The 20,039-nt window shown below is 39.6% G+C and overlaps 3 protein-coding genes across 3 annotated transcripts; 1 reads left to right on the top strand and 2 right to left on the bottom strand.

Moving 5' to 3' along the window:
• Nucleotides 1–1,058: 1,058 nt before the first annotated feature.
• Nucleotides 1,059–2,033, bottom strand: LOC139432524 (uncharacterized). The gene has a single exon (XM_071201212.1). The coding sequence runs from the start codon at nucleotides 2,031–2,033 to the stop codon at nucleotides 1,059–1,061; it is 975 nt and encodes a 324-aa protein (XP_071057313.1).
• Nucleotides 2,034–3,011: 978 nt separating this feature from the next.
• LOC139432523 (uncharacterized) lies at nucleotides 3,012–4,490 on the bottom strand. The gene has a single exon (XM_071201211.1). The coding sequence runs from the start codon at nucleotides 4,488–4,490 to the stop codon at nucleotides 3,012–3,014; it is 1,479 nt and encodes a 492-aa protein (XP_071057312.1).
• An 11,815-nt stretch (nucleotides 4,491–16,305) lies between these two features.
• Nucleotides 16,306–17,907, top strand: LOC139432522 (matrix metalloproteinase-16-like). The gene has a single exon (XM_071201210.1). It carries the CDS (start codon nucleotides 16,306–16,308, stop codon nucleotides 17,905–17,907), a length of 1,602 nt encoding a protein of 533 aa, XP_071057311.1.
• Nucleotides 17,908–20,039: the final 2,132 nt, after the last annotated feature.

Genomic DNA, 20,039 nt, shown 5'->3' with positions numbered 1-20,039 from the left:
TTGATTTCCCTTAACAAATATTTGATCGTAGGAGGAAATTAAGGTATCAATTACATTTAGACCTTCTGATTGATTTATCCACCCATCGCTATATAACAACCTGTGATGGTTGCGTTTCAAATATCTCACTGATCTTTGATCTCCAACGTTTAATTGTTGGAATGGTATACTAGCTTTTAAGTGTAAATGTATTATGTAGTCGGTGGTGATATCCAGAAGAGTAAATTCTTAAACTTCGAATTTAGAACTGAAGTAAAAACCCTGAACGTCTACAACCGCGATTTTGAACTTCATATTGTAAACTAACATATGACCTCATGTGTAATTTAATATATAATTACAGATACCTCCCCACTCAAAGGTTTGTACGTATACATGGATTCTTGAAGTAGTATACAGTATGCTTTTGTATCAGGCGGAAAATCTTTACTGCTTTGAATTTCAATACGCACCTCACATGATGCGGATGGAGCGGCTTCTTCATCGTTATCCTTAGTGGTATCCACCACGAATAAAGGTCTCGTTTTAAAGCTTGCGAAATCCATAATCGGTTGTTTTCGAGATGTTTCCCAAATATACGGTTGAAATTCAGTATACATTTTATATAGTTCAACATAATTTTCTTTCGCAAACTCCAAATTCATCGTGTTTTGCAAGAGTTTAGAATTTACTCAGTTAATTAACAATGAAAATGAATTGTTTCGAATAAAATAAAATGTCATTGAATTAGAAAGAAATAGTCTTACTTTTCATTATTTGAAGCACTATCACTGAATTAAACTTTATATGAGGCGATCTGAAGAAGTTACTTGAGAAAAACGAAAAATGAGAAGACGCACTTTAGGATTTTTGACAGATGTGTTTTTTTTATTTTAATTGAACGAAAGGTAACTAGATACAAATGCTTTTTAAGACGAATAAAATTATTTAAATTAAAGAGTTAATTAACATTTTTAACATTTCGCCCCCCTTGCCTAAATATAGGCAACACAAAAAAACATGAGTGAAATTCTTAATTACAAAACAAAATCGATCAATCAAAACGTGCTTATTGGTGCTTATTGAGTATCGCTGTCATCGGTTTCAACTTCCGGTAATAAACAAATTTTTGTTATGGGCCGCGTGAGTGTCGTTGTTGGTGTTCGTAAAGTTACAACTCTTATGCGACCATCAGGACCAGAGTGCATTTCTGTTATTCGCGCAATAGCCCATTTCGAAGGAGGAAGACGTTCATCTTTAATTAAGACTAACCGTCCTAACTGTGGAATATTCTTGGCTTCGAACCACTTACTGGCGTTTTGTATAGATTGGAGGTAATAAACGGACCAATGTTTCCAAAAGCTTTCAATCATTTGTCTTAGATGTTGCCATCTGGAGAGACGAGAGGTTTTTAAATCAAGAAGAGATGGTTCAGATACAACGGCTAGAGAACTTCCAATCAAAAAGTGACCGGGTGTAAGTACATCGTAATTAAGAGGATCATTGGAAACTGCGCAGAGAGGCCGTGAATTCATAACGGCTTCAATTTGAACTAAGACAGTAACGAATTCTTCATACGTGAGTGTAGTAAAACCAATGATTTTCTTTAAGTGACTTTTAACAATTCTGATATTTCCTTCCCATTTTCCGCCAAAGTGAGGCGCTGAAGGCGGATTAAACTTCCAGTTTGTACCATCGTTGCTTAGAATGTTCGCTAGATGTTTCCATTCATTGGAAGATTTGTTGAAAAGAGCTCGAAGTTCTCTATCGGCTCCGATCAGGTTTGTACCACAATCACTATAGAGGCATTCACATATTCCTCTACGGCCGGTGAATCTTTTGTAGGCGGCAAGAAATCCATCAGTGGTATAATCGGTAACGACGTCCAGGTGACCCGCTGATGTACTTAAACAAATGAAAATGATCAAATAACCCTTATAGAGTTTACCACCTCGTCCTCTCATTGTTCGTAATTGAAATGGTCCTGCATAATCGACGCCAGAGTGTAAAAATGGTCGGGATTGATTCACTCGGGCAGGAGGAAGCTGTCCCATTAGTTGTTGGCTGGTTATAATTTTATGTTTCGCACACACCATACATCTATTGATATAAGAACGAACAGGAACACGACCACCAACCACCCAAAATCGTCGTCGGATTGAAGACAAGGTAAGTTGTGTACCTCCATGAAGTGTAGATTTATGGTGATGATCAATGATGAGACTTGTGATAACTGACAGCTTGGGGATGATAATAGGATGTTTTTCATCATATTCCAAGTTGGCGAATTTGAGACGTCCAGTTATTCGGAGAAACCCATTGCCATCAATGAACGGAGACAGTCGGAAGAGGGAACTTGATTTTGGAATGACTCTTTTTGACGATAATAAGGTAATTTCTTCGGAAAATTGAAACTGCTGACTCTCTCAAACCCAAAACATTAGAGCATTATTAATTTCGGCAGGAGATAGAACGTCTGAAACATGAGAATAAAGATTATTTCTTTTAAAAATTCTCATACACCACGCGGTGATACGAAGCAGTCTTCTCAGGGAAGAATAGCGATGTTTTAGGTCCCAACCATCATCAGCTTTAGTTGAAATATTTGAACTTTTCAGTCTTCTTTCCAGATCAGTCTCATCAGAAGAATTGAGATGAATTGATGGCCACTCAGAGGGAGATGCGACAAGCCATGAAGGTCCAACCCACCAAAGAGAATTTTCTTGTAATTTGGCCACGGAAACACCTCGAGAAACCAAATCCGCTGGGTTGTCACCACTTGGTACGTGATGCCATTGAACGTTGACCAACTCGTGAATCTCTGTGACTCTATTTCTTACGTAGTCCTTCCATCGAGATGGATGACTTTTAATCCATGCAAGAACCACTGTTGAATCAGTCCACAAGTGCACCGGACAGTCTGAGAGATTTAACACGTTTTGAACACGTTTAATTAAACGAGTAAGCAGAACTGCCGCACATAGTTCGAGACGGGGAATGGTAACGCGTTTTAGAGGCGACACTTTTGATTTTCAAATTAGTAACGAAACGCGCACTTCTTTATTTGTTAAAACGCGAAGATATACGACTGCCCCGTACGCGTCGAAGGAAGCGTCAGAAAACCCGTGAACTTCGATTGATTCAGTTCTATCGGAAGTCCCAAGCCATCTGGGTACATGAATTGTCGGAATTTGATTATAACTTTTTATGAATGTCTGCCACTTTTCTTCCAGATTATTAGGGAGATTCTCATCCCAATCGAGATGTTGCACCCATAGTTGTTGCATAAAAACTTTTGCAATAATTGTCAGTGGAGAAAGCCAACCGAGAGGGTCGAATAAACGAGCAATAAAAGACAGAACTTCACGTTTGGTTGTCGATTTGGACATGTTATAAGAAGCGCGACAAACGAATAAAAACTGATCTTCAATGTTATTCCATAATAAACCCAAGGCGCGTAGTTTATTATCTTCTTCAACTGAATAAGTATGGGCACTAGATAATACATCTAAAGGTAAATGAACAAGAGCATCTTGATGATTTGAAACCCACTTCCTTGCAGTGAAACCTGCTGATTTTAGAATTTTATTGAGCTCGAAGATTATTTCGTGAACTTTGTCTAAGCTATTTGCTCCAGAGAAGATATCATCCACATATGTATTCAATTTAAGGATTTCTGAGCCTTGAGGAAGGTTTTCTGAGTTATCATCAGCGAGCTGACGTAAGCATCTAAGAGCTAAATATGGAGCGCTAGAGAGACCATAAGTAACAGTTGAAAGTTGACATACTTGAATTGGCTGTGATGAATTTTCTCTCCAAATAATTTGTTGGAATGGTAAATCATCTTGATGTACACGAATTTGTCTATACATTTTCTCTAAGTCAGATGCAAAAACAACTGGATAACGTCTCCAACGCAGCAAAACATCAACGAGTTCAGTTTGTAATTTTGGGCCAGTAAATAAACAATCGTTTAAAGACACACCTGTTGTTGTTTTCTGTGACCCGTTGAATACAACTCTCAATTTTGTAGTGGAGCTACTTTCACGGATTACTCCGTGATGTGGGAGAAAATAATGTGGAATTTCAAGTGATGGAAATGGAATTAAATGCATGTGATTTAGCAATAAATATTCATTCATGAACTTACTATATTCTTTTTTTAAGTTCTCATGTCTTGCAAAACGTAATTCCATTCTCTTAAACATTTGTAGCGCTGATGTGTATGAATTTCCCAATTCTTGGGGCGATTTGCTAAATGGAAGGCAAACGATAAAGCGTCCGTTCGAATTACGAGAGTAAGTTTTTGCAAAATGTTCCTCACATTTAACCTTTTCTGGGGAAAGGCACGGTGGTAAGTTACATAAATTTTCTTCTTGTTTCCAGAACCTTTGCATCAGATCAAGAAATTCGTAATCTATAGAACATTGAAAACCGTAAGCCTTTAATTCTTCAGGAGACGATGAGAGACTTCCAGATAATATCCATCCAAGTGAAGTTTGTTGCGCCATCAAAGAGCCATCATGATTTTTACGAATTCCCGTTTGAATAATTTTAGAATAAAAGCCGACTCCTAGAATTAAGTCTATTTTCTTAGATGAGGTAAAATCTGGATCAGCCAATAATATGTCGCTAAGATCAAAATCTAACGGGACGTCGATCTAGTCGATGAATTTGGAGTTTGCGAAAGAAAATTATGTTGAACTATATAAAATGTATACTGAATTTCAACCGTATATTTGGGAAACATCTCGAAAACAACCGATTATGGATTTCGCAAGCTTTAAAACGAGACCTTTATTCGTGGTGGGTACCACTAAGGATAACGATGAAGAAGCCGCTCCATCCGCATCATGTGAGGTGCGTATTGAAATTCAAAGCAGTAAAGATTTTCCGCCTGATACAAAAGCATACTGTATACTACTTCAAGAATCCATGTATACGTACAAACCTTTGAGTGGGGAGGTATCTGTAATTATATATTAAATTACACATGAGGTCATATTGTTACGGGGGATGGATTGCGCCGAAGAAGAAACAACAGTTGTTGAATAAAACGAAATAATTTATTTACAAAATATGTACAAAAAAAAAACCCTCAAAGGTTTTTTTAAGACGAAAGGGGTCGTCTTCGAATTGGCGGTTGAAGTGCTGGCTTGTTGTCGCTGTTATCGTTGTCGCTCGTTCCTGTGCGCTCGTCTTCTTCTCTCGGCCCGTCCTGCCGCTGGCTGTTGACCATCTTGGGGGTCCTCAAGAAACCATTCCCCAGGTCGCGGTAACTCGTATCCCAACAGTAGGGCGGCGGGGGTTTCTCTTGTCGCCGCGTTGCGCCGTGACCGAACGTTGAATAGAGCCCGATTGATGTGTCGATCCCAGGTCGTTGGATTTATGCCCTGGAGTTGGATCCGTATACATTTCTTTATTTCTTGAATCCTCCTCACCGCAGGATTGGCCTGAGGGTGGTATATCGGCGTCGTCCAGTGGTGGCACCCCCAACGTCTCAGCGCGGAGTCCCAGTTGGCGCTGGTAAACTGAGGCCCGTTGTCGGATAAAATGGCCCTTGGATAACCATACCGGGGAAACACCTCACTCTCCAGGATATTTATGATTTTCGGAGCGCTGCTGGTAGCGGCCGGAAACGCCTCCACCCATCGACTGAACAGGTCGGTGACAACGAGCACAAACCTGTTGTTATCTCGTGTTTTCACGTATGGGCCCATGAGGTCTACTGCCAAAACTTCCCATGGTTGTGTGGGCGCTCGTGGTCGTAATGGAGCCCGTTCCTGTAGGGGTCCCCGCTTGAGCGATGAGCAGGCCCAGCAATCATGGTAGGACGCGTCATGGTAGGCGTGCAACACCTGGTCGTGCATGTCCTGTGGCACGATCAATCGGTTACCATCGGGATGTCGTCTCCACAAAAGCCCATCATGCACTAAATACTGGGCGGCGACTCTAGCTTCCGCCGGGTTTGCGGGACCCGCCTCGTTGATTCCGTCCAGGGTACGAATCAGGTTTTGGCTGTGGGGATTTCGTCGTTGACTGTCTTTTAAGTCGTCTGCTAGCCCAGGGAATTCGACACATGCGATGTGGGGTCGGACGTTTTTTGGTTCTTGTTCGGCGGATGGTGGAAGAAACATCCGGTCGACGTCAGCTGTGTGACCCGCAGGGGTCGTTGGCTCATGCCCAGGTTGGCGCGAGAGAAAGTCCGGGAGTTCGTTCTGTTCCCCCGGGACGTGTTGTACGTCAAATTTATATTCCTGAAGAAGGAGCGCCCACCGGGTTAACTTGGCGTTCCGGTCCTTCATGGTGTCAAGCCATAACAATGCTCTACTGTCGGTGCGCAGGGTGAATCTTCTGTCCTCCAGGTACGGTCGGAAAAATCGCATCGCCCAGACGACTGCCAAGCATTCCTGTTCGTTAGCATGGTAGCGCTGCTCAGTGGGAGACAACTTGGCGCTGGCAAATGCGATGATCTTCCTTCCCGGTTCTTGGTAGAGGACCGCGGTAATTCCCTTCCCGCTGGCATCGGTCTGTAGCACGAAAGGTTGAGTGAAGTCCGGGCGTCTAAGTTGCAGTGGGCGGCTCAGTAGCTGTTTAATCTCGAGAAAGGCGTTCTCGGCTTCAGCTGTCCACTTAAACTGTTTCTGGCCTCGCAAGAGATCTGTCAGCGGGGTTAACACTTCGGCGCAGCGTGGAATAAACCCGCGTAGCCAGTTACACAGTCCCAAGAAGGATCGCAGCTGCTTCTTGTTGGACGGTCTCGATGCGTCGCAGAGGGAGTTGACGTGGTTCGGTAAGGGCTCCACTCCTCCTGGTGTAATCCGGTGACCCAGGTAGTCGATGGTTGTTGCCCCCAAGTGGCATTTTTCCGGTGATAACCGGAGGTTGTGTAACCGGAGTCGTTCAAACACCAGGTGTAAGTGTCTAAGGTGTTCTTCCCAGGAGTTGCTGTAGACGATGACATCATCCAGGTACACCAGGGCGAATTTCCGGAGGTATCCAGGGAGCACTTCTTGCGTCATCAACTTCTGGAACGTCGCCGGGGCATTCTTCAATCCGAAAGGCATGACGCGAAACTGGTAGGTGGCACCGTCGGGAGTTGTGAAGGCGGTTAAGGGTCGAGACCCCTTCTCCATTGGGATTTGCCAATATCCGGACCGCAGGTCGAGGCTCGAAAAAACGGTAGCCTGGCTGAGGTCCCGCAGCGTCTCGTGGATGATTGGCAACGCTGAGGACTCGTCCACCGTTTGCTGGTTTAATCGACGGTAGTCGACGCAAAACCTCTTGGCCCCATCTTTCTTCTCCACCAGTACGATCGGAGATGAATACGGGGAACGACTGGCTTCAATGACACCTTCCGCCAACATCTTCTCTACTTCACGGGCGATAAATTCCTTTTTGGTATAGGAGCAGCGGTATGGCGGTAGTCGAAACGGCCTTGCTCCTTCGGTGAGCTCCAGTTTGTGCTGAGTTGCCCCTGTGGTACTCTTATGGGAGTCGGTAAACACGTCGGGGAAGGCACGAAGCGTCGTTAGAAAGGCCTCTTTGTGTTTGTCCGGAAATTGGTGACGGATAGTACTGACGTCCAGAGCGGGCAGTGGCGCAGCCCCGTCGGAAGTACATCGTGGTCCTCTTCTCTTTCCCGAAGTGAAAACAGCCTCGTTGGAAATCGAGGATCACCCCTTGGTCGCGGAACCAGGGATCCCCAAAAACAAACGGGGTGCTGAGTCGGGGAACCACCAAAAACTGCTGGGTGCACTGGAGTCCACCGATGGTGAACTGGATTTCGGCCTTCCCGAGGATGGGCAGCTGGGCATTCGGGTCCGCTTGGGTGGCGTAGGTGTCTCCCAGTGGTTTATAAGACGCGACGGCTCTTGAGCTGACGAAGTTGCTTGTCGAGCCGGAATCCAGGAGAGCTAGACTGCGCCTTCCTGCTACCTCGATTATTACAGTCGAGCGGCTGGAGCAACCAGGTTTCTCCAATGTGGAGATTACTGCGGCCGTCCGGGTTGTCCTGGGCGAACGGCCGCCGTTTCGTTTCCCGAACCGGTGCTGCGTTGTAGGGGACAGTCACGGTTCCAATGGTACCCGGGGCAGTACCAGCATCGGGGCACCTTCTTCTTGGGGTCCTCGTTGTCCCCTTCAGGAGTCTTCTTACCCTTTGGAGATGGTGTTTGAGGAGGCCCGACTTCTTCAGAAGCGCCTCCGTGCGAATTGCTTTGTGTCGCAACTCGTGTATGTTGGCCGGCGTGGGGGACAGGTGCAGCTGTAGCTGAGGTAGCAGCAGGGCAACCATCATTCCAATGTCGTCGTTCGGTTTTCGGTGCAGACGACGGGCTTGCAGGTGTTTGCGTTTCAAAAACGCCTGCACCGATTCATCAGTCTGCTGATGGCGGCTGAAATATTGGCCGTTGACTTGTGCCAATATTTGCGGACTGTTGAACCTTTCCAACAGCGCTTGGTGAAATTCCGCGAAGGACATCTCCAAATCATCGAATGCACTCCACCACACAGCGGCATCTTCTCGAAGAAAACTGGTCGCTTTCTTTGTTTGTTCCGCTGATGGAATGCCGGTGTCAGTGAAATATGTCTTTATTACCTTGATGAATTCTGCAGGATCCTCCAAGGAATCGCCGGTGAAGCACGGGGGCTCGGCTTTTGGGATGCAGACATGTTCGGCCAATAACTTTGACAGGGCGCAAACCTGTGTCTGAACGGTCGCACTGTCTTGTTTCGGTTCTTCGGCGGTCTTTCCCATCTTCTGCGTTTGGGATTCTTTTCCTTTCTTCTCTTCTTTAATCGGTTGGGTGGGCCCCTCTTCTTCTGAAGAGCTTGCCAAATCTTCCTTCGTCGGATATGGCCGTGTCGACAATGAACGGCTTCTCGTTGTTGGTCCTTTTGGCATTATCGGGCCATACGTTGGGCGCCAATTGTTACGGGGGATGGATTGCGCCGAAGAAGAAACAACAGTTGTTGAATAAAACGAAATAATTTATTTACAAAATATGTACAAAAAAAAAACCCTCAAAGGTTTTTTTAAGACGAAAGGGGTCGTCTTCGAATTGGCGGTTGAAGTGCTGGCTTGTTGTCGCTGCTGTTGTCGCTGTTATCGTTGTCGCTGTTGTTGTCGCTTCGGAGTTTGGTTGGAATTGCCCGCTGATGGAAACCCGGCCGCCTTAAATAGGCGCCCTTGGGTAAAACCCTATCAACCGGGCGTTGTGGTTGGTTGACACATGAGGTCATATGTTAGTTTACAATATGAAGTTCAAAATCGCGGTTGTAGACGTTCAGGGTTTTTACTTCAGTTCTAAATTCGAAGTTTAAGAATTTACTCTTCTGGATATCACCACCGACTACATAATACATTTACACTTAAAAGCTAGTATACCATTCCAACAATTAAACGTTCGAGATCAAAGATCAGTGAGATATTTGGAACGCAACCATCACAGGTTGTTATATAGCGATGGGTGGATAAATCAATCAGAAGGTCTAAATGTAATTGATACCTTAATTTCCTCCTACGATCAAATATTTGTTAAGGGAAATCAAAAGAAGCAGTTTTTGGAAATACGTAACAACAATTCAATACTAATAACTGATATTGCGTTAGAATTTGCGGAAGAGGATGGGGCTAAATTAAATTCAACCGCCAATCAATGTTGGTTCCACACCGGCTCTCCAGCAGTATGTTCACAAAACAATGAATTAATTTCACAAAAATTTTTATGTAATCAACATAATGTTACTTGTATTTAAGTCGTAAATATAATAGTGTTTAAATAAAAAATTGATTGTAGTTTTATTATTATAATAGTTGTAAAATTTATTGTGAGAAGGAGGGGGGGTGTGAAATATATCATATCATTTCAAAAAATAAATCTATTCAGTGTACAACTGAATTTGATGAAACATGGCTGTTAACACTGGGTGTGAGATTTCTGAAAACCCTTACTGGGTATCAATTAATAAACAATGGAAGAAGTTTCGTGATGATATAGAGAAAGAAAATAAATTTATTGGTGAAACCTTATATTCCATCGATAGATTTAATATAAAAGTTGGTATTAGTGTGGCGAGAGGTTTTATAACATGTGTAAAATTGATTTTTAAATTTTGTAATGATGTAGAATCTAAATCGCATATACTCTCTTTTCTACGTGAAGATTGGGAACAATTGATTAATGTATTTAAAACCACCCGTTTTAAAATGAAGTTTTCTGAACAAATTATACCGTTAGCGGATGGAATTCTTAGAGTTACTACGGACGTTGAGAATTGTGTGTGCATCACATATGAAGATACGGAGTCTGAAAATAATTTTTTTATTCCGATTATATTGACCTTGATGGAAGTTCAAGATATTTTATCTAAGGAATTTTTAATTTCATACAAATTAAAAGTATTGGACAATTTACATTTTAATGATTACATTGATTTTACTATGACCACTAAACTTTCAAAGGATAAGTTAAAATTAATTCGAGAATTTTGCTTGCAAAATTTATCTGAAATAAATTATTACTTAATGGAATATATTGATATGATTTCATGAGGTTAAACTTACTATTAAGAATGTTGACGAATACTCGCGTTACAACAAAAAACTGCTTAATTCGCATTTTAGATAACAATAACAGCTGACGTCCGAATTACATCATCCTTCTAGAAACTTCTATTACACATTTCTCCCACCCCCCATTTTTTCATACATATAAATACATGTTCTAAATTAATTTATTTAGTTTGGCGGCTATTTTCCAAGCTAACAGGTTACGTTTTATTATTATTAATCTACAAAACGAACCATGTCTCGTCTAAGTCAATTGGGTCAGTGTAATTTCCCACCGAAAAAATCAATTTCTGAGCTTCAACCAGACACTCCATACCCAATTAAGTGCGCGAAACGGTTTAAAAAGTGTTCTTGGCCGTCCGTGGTACTTGAACTGGAGGCTGGATTCGTAATTTACACTGTTGGAAATAATTCACGAGCACACCCTGTATAATCTGAACGCGTGTGTCTAGCGGAATAAAATTTGGTATGGAAGTAGTACTAAAGTAGTGTAACTTACTCTCACATGGAGAGCGGCACAGCTCTGCTGGGAGATGAAACATCAATAGCGAGAGTATCCCCCGTGAGCTTCGCGTACCATCGCTACACGACGTGGCATGGAGTCTATACGTCGCTGTATTGTAGCGAGAGGGATGGCCAACTGGTTAGCCGAGGAAGCCGGATAACGTTGAAGTCTCCGACCAGTCATTTCCCAAACATGTTCGATTGGACTCAGATCCGGAAAACGAGCTGACCTAGGAAGCATTCGTATACGATGCTCTTCCACAAAGGTCTGTACAATACGCCCGATGTGCGTTCGGACGTTATCGTGCATGTATAGGAGACCTGGACGCCGCCGAACGTAGGGAAGCACAACCATGTGTAATAGCACCCCAAACCATAATGCTCGGTTGTCGGTGGATAGGGCATTCTTGCACGCACTGCTCGAGTAGACGATCACCACGTCTCCGACGAACTAAAATTCGCGCATCACCGGTCGTCAATTCGAATCTTGATTCGTCGGAAAACAAAATGTCCCTCTACTCGGCAACCCACTAATGCCTAGCGTTGACCCACTCGTGACGTATGCTGCGGTGCTCGGGTGTTACTGGAATCCGCTGTATCGCACGACGCGCGCGCAGTCCACTATCTACCAAACGCCGCCATACAGTTCGCGTAGTGAGTGAGCCTTCCCCTGCCGGTGGCCAAACAGCTCCAAGTTGCCTTGAGGAGGATGCACACGACGCTAAAGCGCTGAGCACAAGAGTGCGATCCTCGTGTGCTGGGGTCGCGCAGGGCCGTCCCGGCCGCGGCTGTAGGTACCTATGTCCTTCCTCAGACCATTCTCGCCATGCCCGTTGCACTGCCGATAACGACCGCTCGAGACGACGCGCAATTTCACGGAACGATACACCCTCAATGTACATACCCACAAACATTCCTCGCCCAAACTCGCTTAAGTAACGCGATCGCTCATCCATTGCGCACAGAGTACGATAACAATGTGGTCCCTCACACCACACTAAAAACGACCGGTATTTTCCATCCACTTCGGTCTCCATAGCGACGGATTGTTCCACTTGGAAGGGCGGCTCAGTAAACAATGCCGCGAAGGATCAACTCGAAACTCGCTGAATAAACTCGTCTACAGTAAAGCTTTGTGCTCGGCAAATATTATGGATTTATCTTCACGCGTTCAGATTATATAGGGTGTGCTCGTGAATTATTTCCAAAAAAATTAGGGGAAAAAAATTAGGTTGGTATTAAAAGTAACTAGAGATCTAGGGATTTTTAGAAAATTAAATAGAAAAATTTAAATACAATGACGCCACCTATGATTGAGTGGTGTAAGTACTAGATTTAGGAATTTTTTATAAAATTAAACAGAAAAATTTAAATATAATGACGCTAGCTATGATTGAGAATTGAACTGTAAATTAGCGTAACTAGAGCTGAAAAATTAAATGGTGGTGGTGGTGGGAATATAGGATTAAAAATAAAAAAAAATCATTACATTTCAAATTAACAATAAATTATATTAGCATAATATATAAAAAAACCAATATATAATATAATCTGTGATTAACTTGAAATGACTACATTTAAGAAATAGATGCCGAAGGAATTTCATCATTTGAACCAATATTCTTCTTCTTCTTCTTTATAAATTCAATCTATTGCACAGCACATGTCTTGTTAAGTTCAAGTTCTCCAAGATATACCAAACACATTTCACGTAGTTCAACAATTTCAGCAGCTTCACAATAAATCCAGCTTCCAGTTCAACAATTACCATAGGCCAAGCTCGGCTTGGAATACGTTTAGCTGCTACAATTGGATACGGTGTATGTAAATGTAAATCACTCACTTTTTTCTTAGGTAAAAATTCACACTGTCCTAAACGATTTAGATGTTCCATCTTTTCAATAAGCGGTGTATAAACTTCAAGTGAACAGCTTGGAGTGTAAGTTCGGAATGAATAAATTTCGCACCAGGCGGTAGAGATAATGTAACCGCAAAAAAAAATAATGTGGTTAGACGCAATAACATCTCTCTAGATAAACAAATTTCCAATAACAACTGTTGATAAAATTAAAAAAAATAAAATTATCAAAAGGAAAATTCGAGAAACAATAGATATTACTCACAGTATAAAAAATAAATCGATCCTAAGTGTTCCCAACACATCCCAATGGTTGGTAAACTATGTTCTCCACAATCTCAATATGATTTCGATGGGCAACATCCCGTAAAGCTCAAATACATGAATTCTTTTTTTAGTCATAAATTCACAACCTCGGCTGCTGAATCAAATAGGCTTGATGGCTGTTTATAACTCATCTTTTTATAATTTGATGTTTATGTTCTGGTTTAGATTGAACTAATTCTATAATGTCTTTTTCACCACATTTTATATTAATTTTCTATCTGTCCTATTTCCCGATGTTGTCATCCGAAGAAATTTATCTGTTTTTTTGTGGTAATTTGTTTTTCGTGGTATTTCGTTTGTTCGCCACTGTATTTTTTGCAGATGTATTTCTCAGTTGTGATAATTGCGGTTTTTGTGGTTTTACTTTATTATGCACGTGTTATTTTTTTATTTTATTATCTATTTACTTAGAATAACATTTTAATCAGTTGTGTCCCACAGATTGATTTCATCGGTTCTATATCGGTTACAAATGGAAAATTTTAATCAAATTGGTGCGTCATTGAATAGTAAACTTGATTTACTTAACAATATATATGCAAGATCCAGTAAAACCTTGGTTAGAGTCTCTCGTTTGGAGTGTAATAGAGTATATCGTATAATAGGAATTGAGAGACATGTTAATTCGAGTAGTACATATCCCAAAGTTTTAATTGAATTGGAGGATTTTAAAGTCTATATACCTAAATGTTATGAAGATGAGATATTAAAGGATGATACGTTTACAATTTTAACATCTTCAATCAATTCTATCGGATTGATCTTTAAAGGTTCTACCTATCTAATGGATATTTTAAATTTTGTAAATTTAAATGAAGTTTAATTTTTTTTATAATGTGAGTATTTCTATTGTTTCTCGAACTTTCCTTTCGATAATCTTTATTTTTTATCTTTTTATCTTTTACCAACAGTTGCTATGGAAAGTTTGTTAACCACAAGCGGAAATGCGCGTGAAAAAACAACTATATTTTAAATAAAAAACAATGTATTAAATGAAAAAATTTATTTAAACCAATAAAATGTATATTTAATCTTTACAATACATTTTCTTTAGAAATCCAACTGTTCTGAGACGAATCAAAACCTAACCATTTCACGTACAATCTATCCCCTTTCCTCCTTCTTATCACTTTTTCAACGAGATAAACGTCAGGTTGTTTAGATAAACTGAGCTCAAATTCATAAAATGCTCCTGAAATGGGTTGACCATTCATATCCTCCAACAAATATGTTACAGGGTTTGTTATCTGAACTTTAGCAATTTTAAACAATTCAGTAGTCCAATTTGGTAGGTATCCTTTATCGAAAACATGTGTATGTCTACTGATTCGTACCGTATCACCAACTTTAGACTTTCATTTACCAGTAATTTTTATGAAATTGTAGACTGTACTGAGAAGCTGATTTTCAATAGATTTAGAATTTATTAAATTAGGAGCTAGCTTTGTAGTCCTATGCTTTGAAGCGTTATAAATTTTAGCTACGTCATTCAAAAGATGTAACCATTTATGATTCCCGTAAAGACTAAAGTATTTATCGAGCCTTCTGTTTTATCTGACCAACCGCTTTTATCGGCACCGATACTTTTTCGAACTGAAAAGCGGTTGGATGGGTAAAACAGATTGGTACAGATAAATTTTAACAGGCCGGTTTTAACCGATCTGTTTTATCTGACCAACCGCTTTTATCGGTTGTAACACCGATACATTTTCAAACTGAAAAGCGGTTGGATGGGTAAAACAGATTGGTTTCTGATCAAATTATACCGTTGACGGATGGAATTCTTATAATTACTGGGGGACGTTAAGGATTGTCACAGGTTGTTATATAAACTGTTTTAGCAGATAAATTTTAACAGGCCGGTTTTAACCGATCTGTTTTATCTGACCAACCGCTTTTATCAGTTGTAACACCGATACTTTTTCAAACTGAAAATCGGTTGGATGGGTAAAACAGATTGGTTTCTGATCAAATTATACCGTTGGCGGATGGAATTCTTATAGTTACTGGGGACGCTCTACGGACTGTGGAGGATATGGTTGGAACAAACCCCATTAAAACAAGGAACCATACATCTGAACCTTTGCTTCAAGAGCAATATATAGCAGTAACAACCCCTTTAGAAAAAACAAATTCGAGACTGCATGTATACATATAAACCATTGAGTGGTGAGGTGTCGGTAGTCATAAACTAACAGGATATCCACATTGATAAAAAAATGTGGTCAGCCACAGAGAAAAACAACTGTGCAGATGCAGGTGCAGGACGTTATAGACAAACAGGATGTCCACAATGATAAAATGTGGTTAACCGTGGAAAAAAACAACTACCATTGACTATATATATGACGTCCATGCTATGCACACACATTAGTTACCATCATGGCATTCAGACGTACGGCAGTTGTAGATCTTCAAGGTGTTCAAGTCGATTCAGAATTTGAAGCCAGAGAAGTCACTCTCATAGATTTAGACACATCCCACACGTTACATTTACATCTTCAGTCAAGCAAACCATTCCGAGCGCTGAACGAAAAGGACCAGAAGTTTTGTAGATATTTAGAACGGCATCATCATCGATTGGGTTTTAACGATGGCTGGATCAATCAAGGTATGGGTTTGAAGCTGCTCGATGATACCATTTCAAACTATGATCTCATCTATGTGAAGGGGAACCAGAAGGCACATTTTTTGAAAAATCGTCCATGCCATCCAAATCGATTTTGTAGAAATTTAAAGATTATCGACCTATCGCTAGAAAAATGTAATGTAGCCGAAGAGATTAAATTAAATGTTTCGTTAGATGTGTGTTGGTGTCATAACGGGTTCCCAGCCGTATGTTCGCAAAACAACGCATTAATATTAAAAAATTATGTAAACCAATCGAAATTTATGCTGTAAACCAATCAAAATGTATTGTACTATAAAAAATAAATATATATATTTTGTAAACTATTGAACTTTCATTCATTCAGTCCTTAACATACAACAAGTTAAGATGTACCCCCATATTAATTTTAAATCTATTTACCTGTTGATATATATATTGAAATATATATCTGGAATGTTAAACGACGATACTGATGATATTTATAACCTTCTTGTTAAGTATGGACATATTTCGGCGGTGGACTTTGACGAACAACCCAATTTACATTTAGATCGTCAGGAAATGTTAGCTGAAGGTCTATCTCACTTTCAAAATTACTATCATCTCCCTATAACAGGGGAGGCTGATAATGATACATTAAAGCTACTGTTAAAACCCCGATGTGGTAATTTGGATGTTTATACAAATTTAAACTATAAACATATAACGCGTAAGTGGAACTTTACTAAAATTAAATGGGGTTTGTTCCAACCATATCATCTACAGTCCGTAGAGCTATTTAGAAAGGCGTTTAACGTTTGGTCTGAGCATATAAATTTACAGTTTCAAAAAACTTATCGAGATATTAACATTTTAATCGGGTTCCGAAGTGTGAATCATACACTTATCCAAAATCCTAGGATAAATTGCCCCGCTAAATTTGATTGTAAAGAAGGTGTGCTAGCTCATGCAGAGTATCCGAGTATACATAAAGTTAAAGTTGAAATTCATATAGACATAGACGAGAATTGGAATTTCACTAATAATAACGAAAATGAAGTCAATTTATTACCTGTTATTATACATGAAATTGGTCACTCTTTAGGATTAGATCATAATAATCGAAATGATTCCGTAATGTATGCATATTATGGTGGAGTTGAAACCTTAAGTCAGCATGATATTGATAATATACAGAGAATCTATGGACGTAAATCACTTGATAAACCTAGTATCTCTACAACAACCTCAATTCCCACTACAAATAGAACTCAAACTTCGACTACAACAAGAACAACAACAACAACAACAAGAACAACAACAGTAAGGCCATCACCATCAACAACAACAATAAGGTCAACATCAGTCTCAACTGTAAACGTCTCCCATATATGTGATGTGGATGAAAAGTTCACAGCATTTTTAATTTACGATAAAATAGTCTACGTTTTCTTTAAGCAGTGGGTTTGGTTAATTGATCTAAAGACTAAAAAACCGATTCAATCCGAAGCTGTAAACATTTTAGATTGGATACACCCCTTGAGAGGGGTTTTAGACAATAGCGACTATGACTATGTAGTGTCAGTAGATTCAAATGGCCTATTCACATTTATTATCAAAAATGAAATATATATAATTGAAATTAAGAGTTTAACTGTAAGGTATAAATATAGATTTTCTGAAACGGAATTAGGTTTAACTGATGTAAGTAAAATTAGAGGTGTGGTTACCAGTAATTACGGTTTGACATACATCTTTTTCGATAAACATTACATCATCCAGGTAGATGAGTACTTTTACAGAAGAAAAAAGATTATAATGTCTGCAGATGAATTCTTTCGGGGAATTCCAAACAACTTCAGTGGTGTATATAAAACGTCTGACGGTTTATTAAATTTCTTTGTTGGGGATATAATTATCCGTTACAATGAATATTTAAAAGAGGTTGTGAGTAGTTCGGAAAAGAACCTATCTTTATTGGGTATATCTTGTCCCTATAAGTCTTTAATTGATCAACTCAAATATATATTGTCTACAATAATTTCATCAAATATCACAATTCCAGCGGAAAATTAAATATGTTATGTATCAAATGTGATTTAATCTATGTAACGACAAACTTATTTGGGTTCTATGTAAATAAAAATTTTTCCACTTGTTTATACATTTGTGGTTTTTTGTTTTTTGAAGTAGAATTAATTATCTTGTCCAACTGTCATCCGTTTGTGGTTTTTTGTTTTCTTTTGAAACTACTATCTGTTTTTCACCGCAATTATCTACAACTTGTTTTATTATTTAAAGACAATAGATATATAAAGGATGTTCTGGTTACCGAAAAGTTAATAGCATTTGTTCGTGATCGCGTAGACACCGTGTTATTTTTTATTTCCGAAAGTGAAAAGAAAAAACTCTAAACATGTTTATTTGTGAGTTCTGTCAAGTGTCTTTTACGGCGAAACATAATCTTGACAGGCATATGCGAGGTAAACATGGTCAAACTAATTTCGATTGTACCGTGTGTGGAGGAAAATTTTCAAGACGAGATAACTTGTACGTACATCTGAAACGATCTCATGGGTTATCTATGAAACGTCAAGCACCACCACCACCATTACCATCAACCATCGAACATCGATCAAATCTAGAGATGGAAGTTCCCGGTACATCTACTAAACATCAATCAAATTTGGAGATGGTAGTACCAACACCATTAACATCCATATTTTACCAAACAAAGACGCGAAATTCATATAAATTTACTCTATTTATATGAAACCGGCGGGAAAAGTCATTTTGTATTAATTAAGAACCTATCCAGGCTTATATCACGTCAGTTTTCACGCCATGAGCATTCTATACACCTTTGTAATGGATGTTTAACCCGATTTCCATCTGCTGAAAAATTAATTACACATCAGAATCACGATTGTAATCATATAAAAACAATTGTTCCCACGATAAATTTAAAATCAAAACCTAATTATTTTGGCTTACACACTCCCGAAAATATTTTATCATTTAATAACTATAAATTCACACAGATGGTCTCGTTCGTTATATATGCAGACTTCGAATCGATTCTACAACCCATCGATTTTTGTGAGCCCAATTCATCTAAATCTTTTACCGAAAAAGTTGAGATGAATCAACCCTACAGTTTCGCGTATTATATCGTTTCCACGATTTATTTTATTTATTTATTTATTTATTTTTTTTTTTTTTTTTTTCTCATTAACCAATTTCCTAAATGTAGACCGGGGAGTAGCAAACAAGTCTAAATCAGAACAAAAATTGTTATAAGAAAACATGAGACGAGGGACCACGGAGTTAGAAAACGCATTTGTATTGGTACAAGGCACGTAGAATACCGATAAATCACGGGATGGTCGAACAGGAATCCTAAACTGTAACTGAGATAGAATCGCGGAGCAGTCAACAGTGCCGTTACTCACTTTATAAAGCAGCATTAAATCGTTACTAATGCGCCTGGAAGAGAGTTGAGGGACTCCAAATATTAAGCATCGCTGTGTGTAATCACAGTATGGTAAGTAGAATTTTCGCGATAGGTACCGAAGAAAACGTTTTTGAACTTGTTCTAGTCGATCAATGTATATATGGTATTGAGGGTTCCAAACAGAAGATGCATAGTTAAGGATAGAAGAAACGAAGGCGAAGTAAAGAGAACGAATACAGGATAAGTTAGTAAAAGGACGGGAGACACGACAAATAAATCCGAACATGCGAGAAGCCTTATTAACAATAAAATCAATATGAGCTGAAAACGCAAGTTTAGAATCAAAGAGAACCCCAAGATCTCGAACACAATCAGATGGTATAAGAGTATTAGGGCCGAGGGAATAATCGAAAACAATGGGATAGCGTTTGCGTGTAAATGTAATTTTCGTGCATTTATCGTGATTGATGAAAAGATTGTTGTTTACACAATAAGCCTGTAATCGGACCAAGTCCTCCTGCAATTTTTCGCAGTCGTCAGGTGAACAAATCGTGGTAAATATTTTGCTATCGTCAGCGTATAGCAGAAACTTGGAGTAATGAAAACACGCATGAATGTCATTGATATATAGCAGAAACAACAACGGTCCCAAATGACTGCCTTGCGCCACACCGGAAGTTATCTCTTTGAAGGAAGAGCGATAGCCATTAATGGTAACAGCCTGTGATCTGCTAGAGATGTAAGAAGATAACCA

Source organism: Onthophagus taurus, unplaced genomic scaffold (genome assembly GCF_036711975.1).
Source record: "Onthophagus taurus isolate NC unplaced genomic scaffold, IU_Otau_3.0 ScKx7SY_22, whole genome shotgun sequence".
Lineage (NCBI taxonomy): Eukaryota > Metazoa > Arthropoda > Insecta > Coleoptera > Scarabaeidae > Onthophagus > Onthophagus taurus.
Note: the sequence above shows the minus strand (reverse complement) of the source record. Positions and strands in the feature narration are given on the sequence as shown.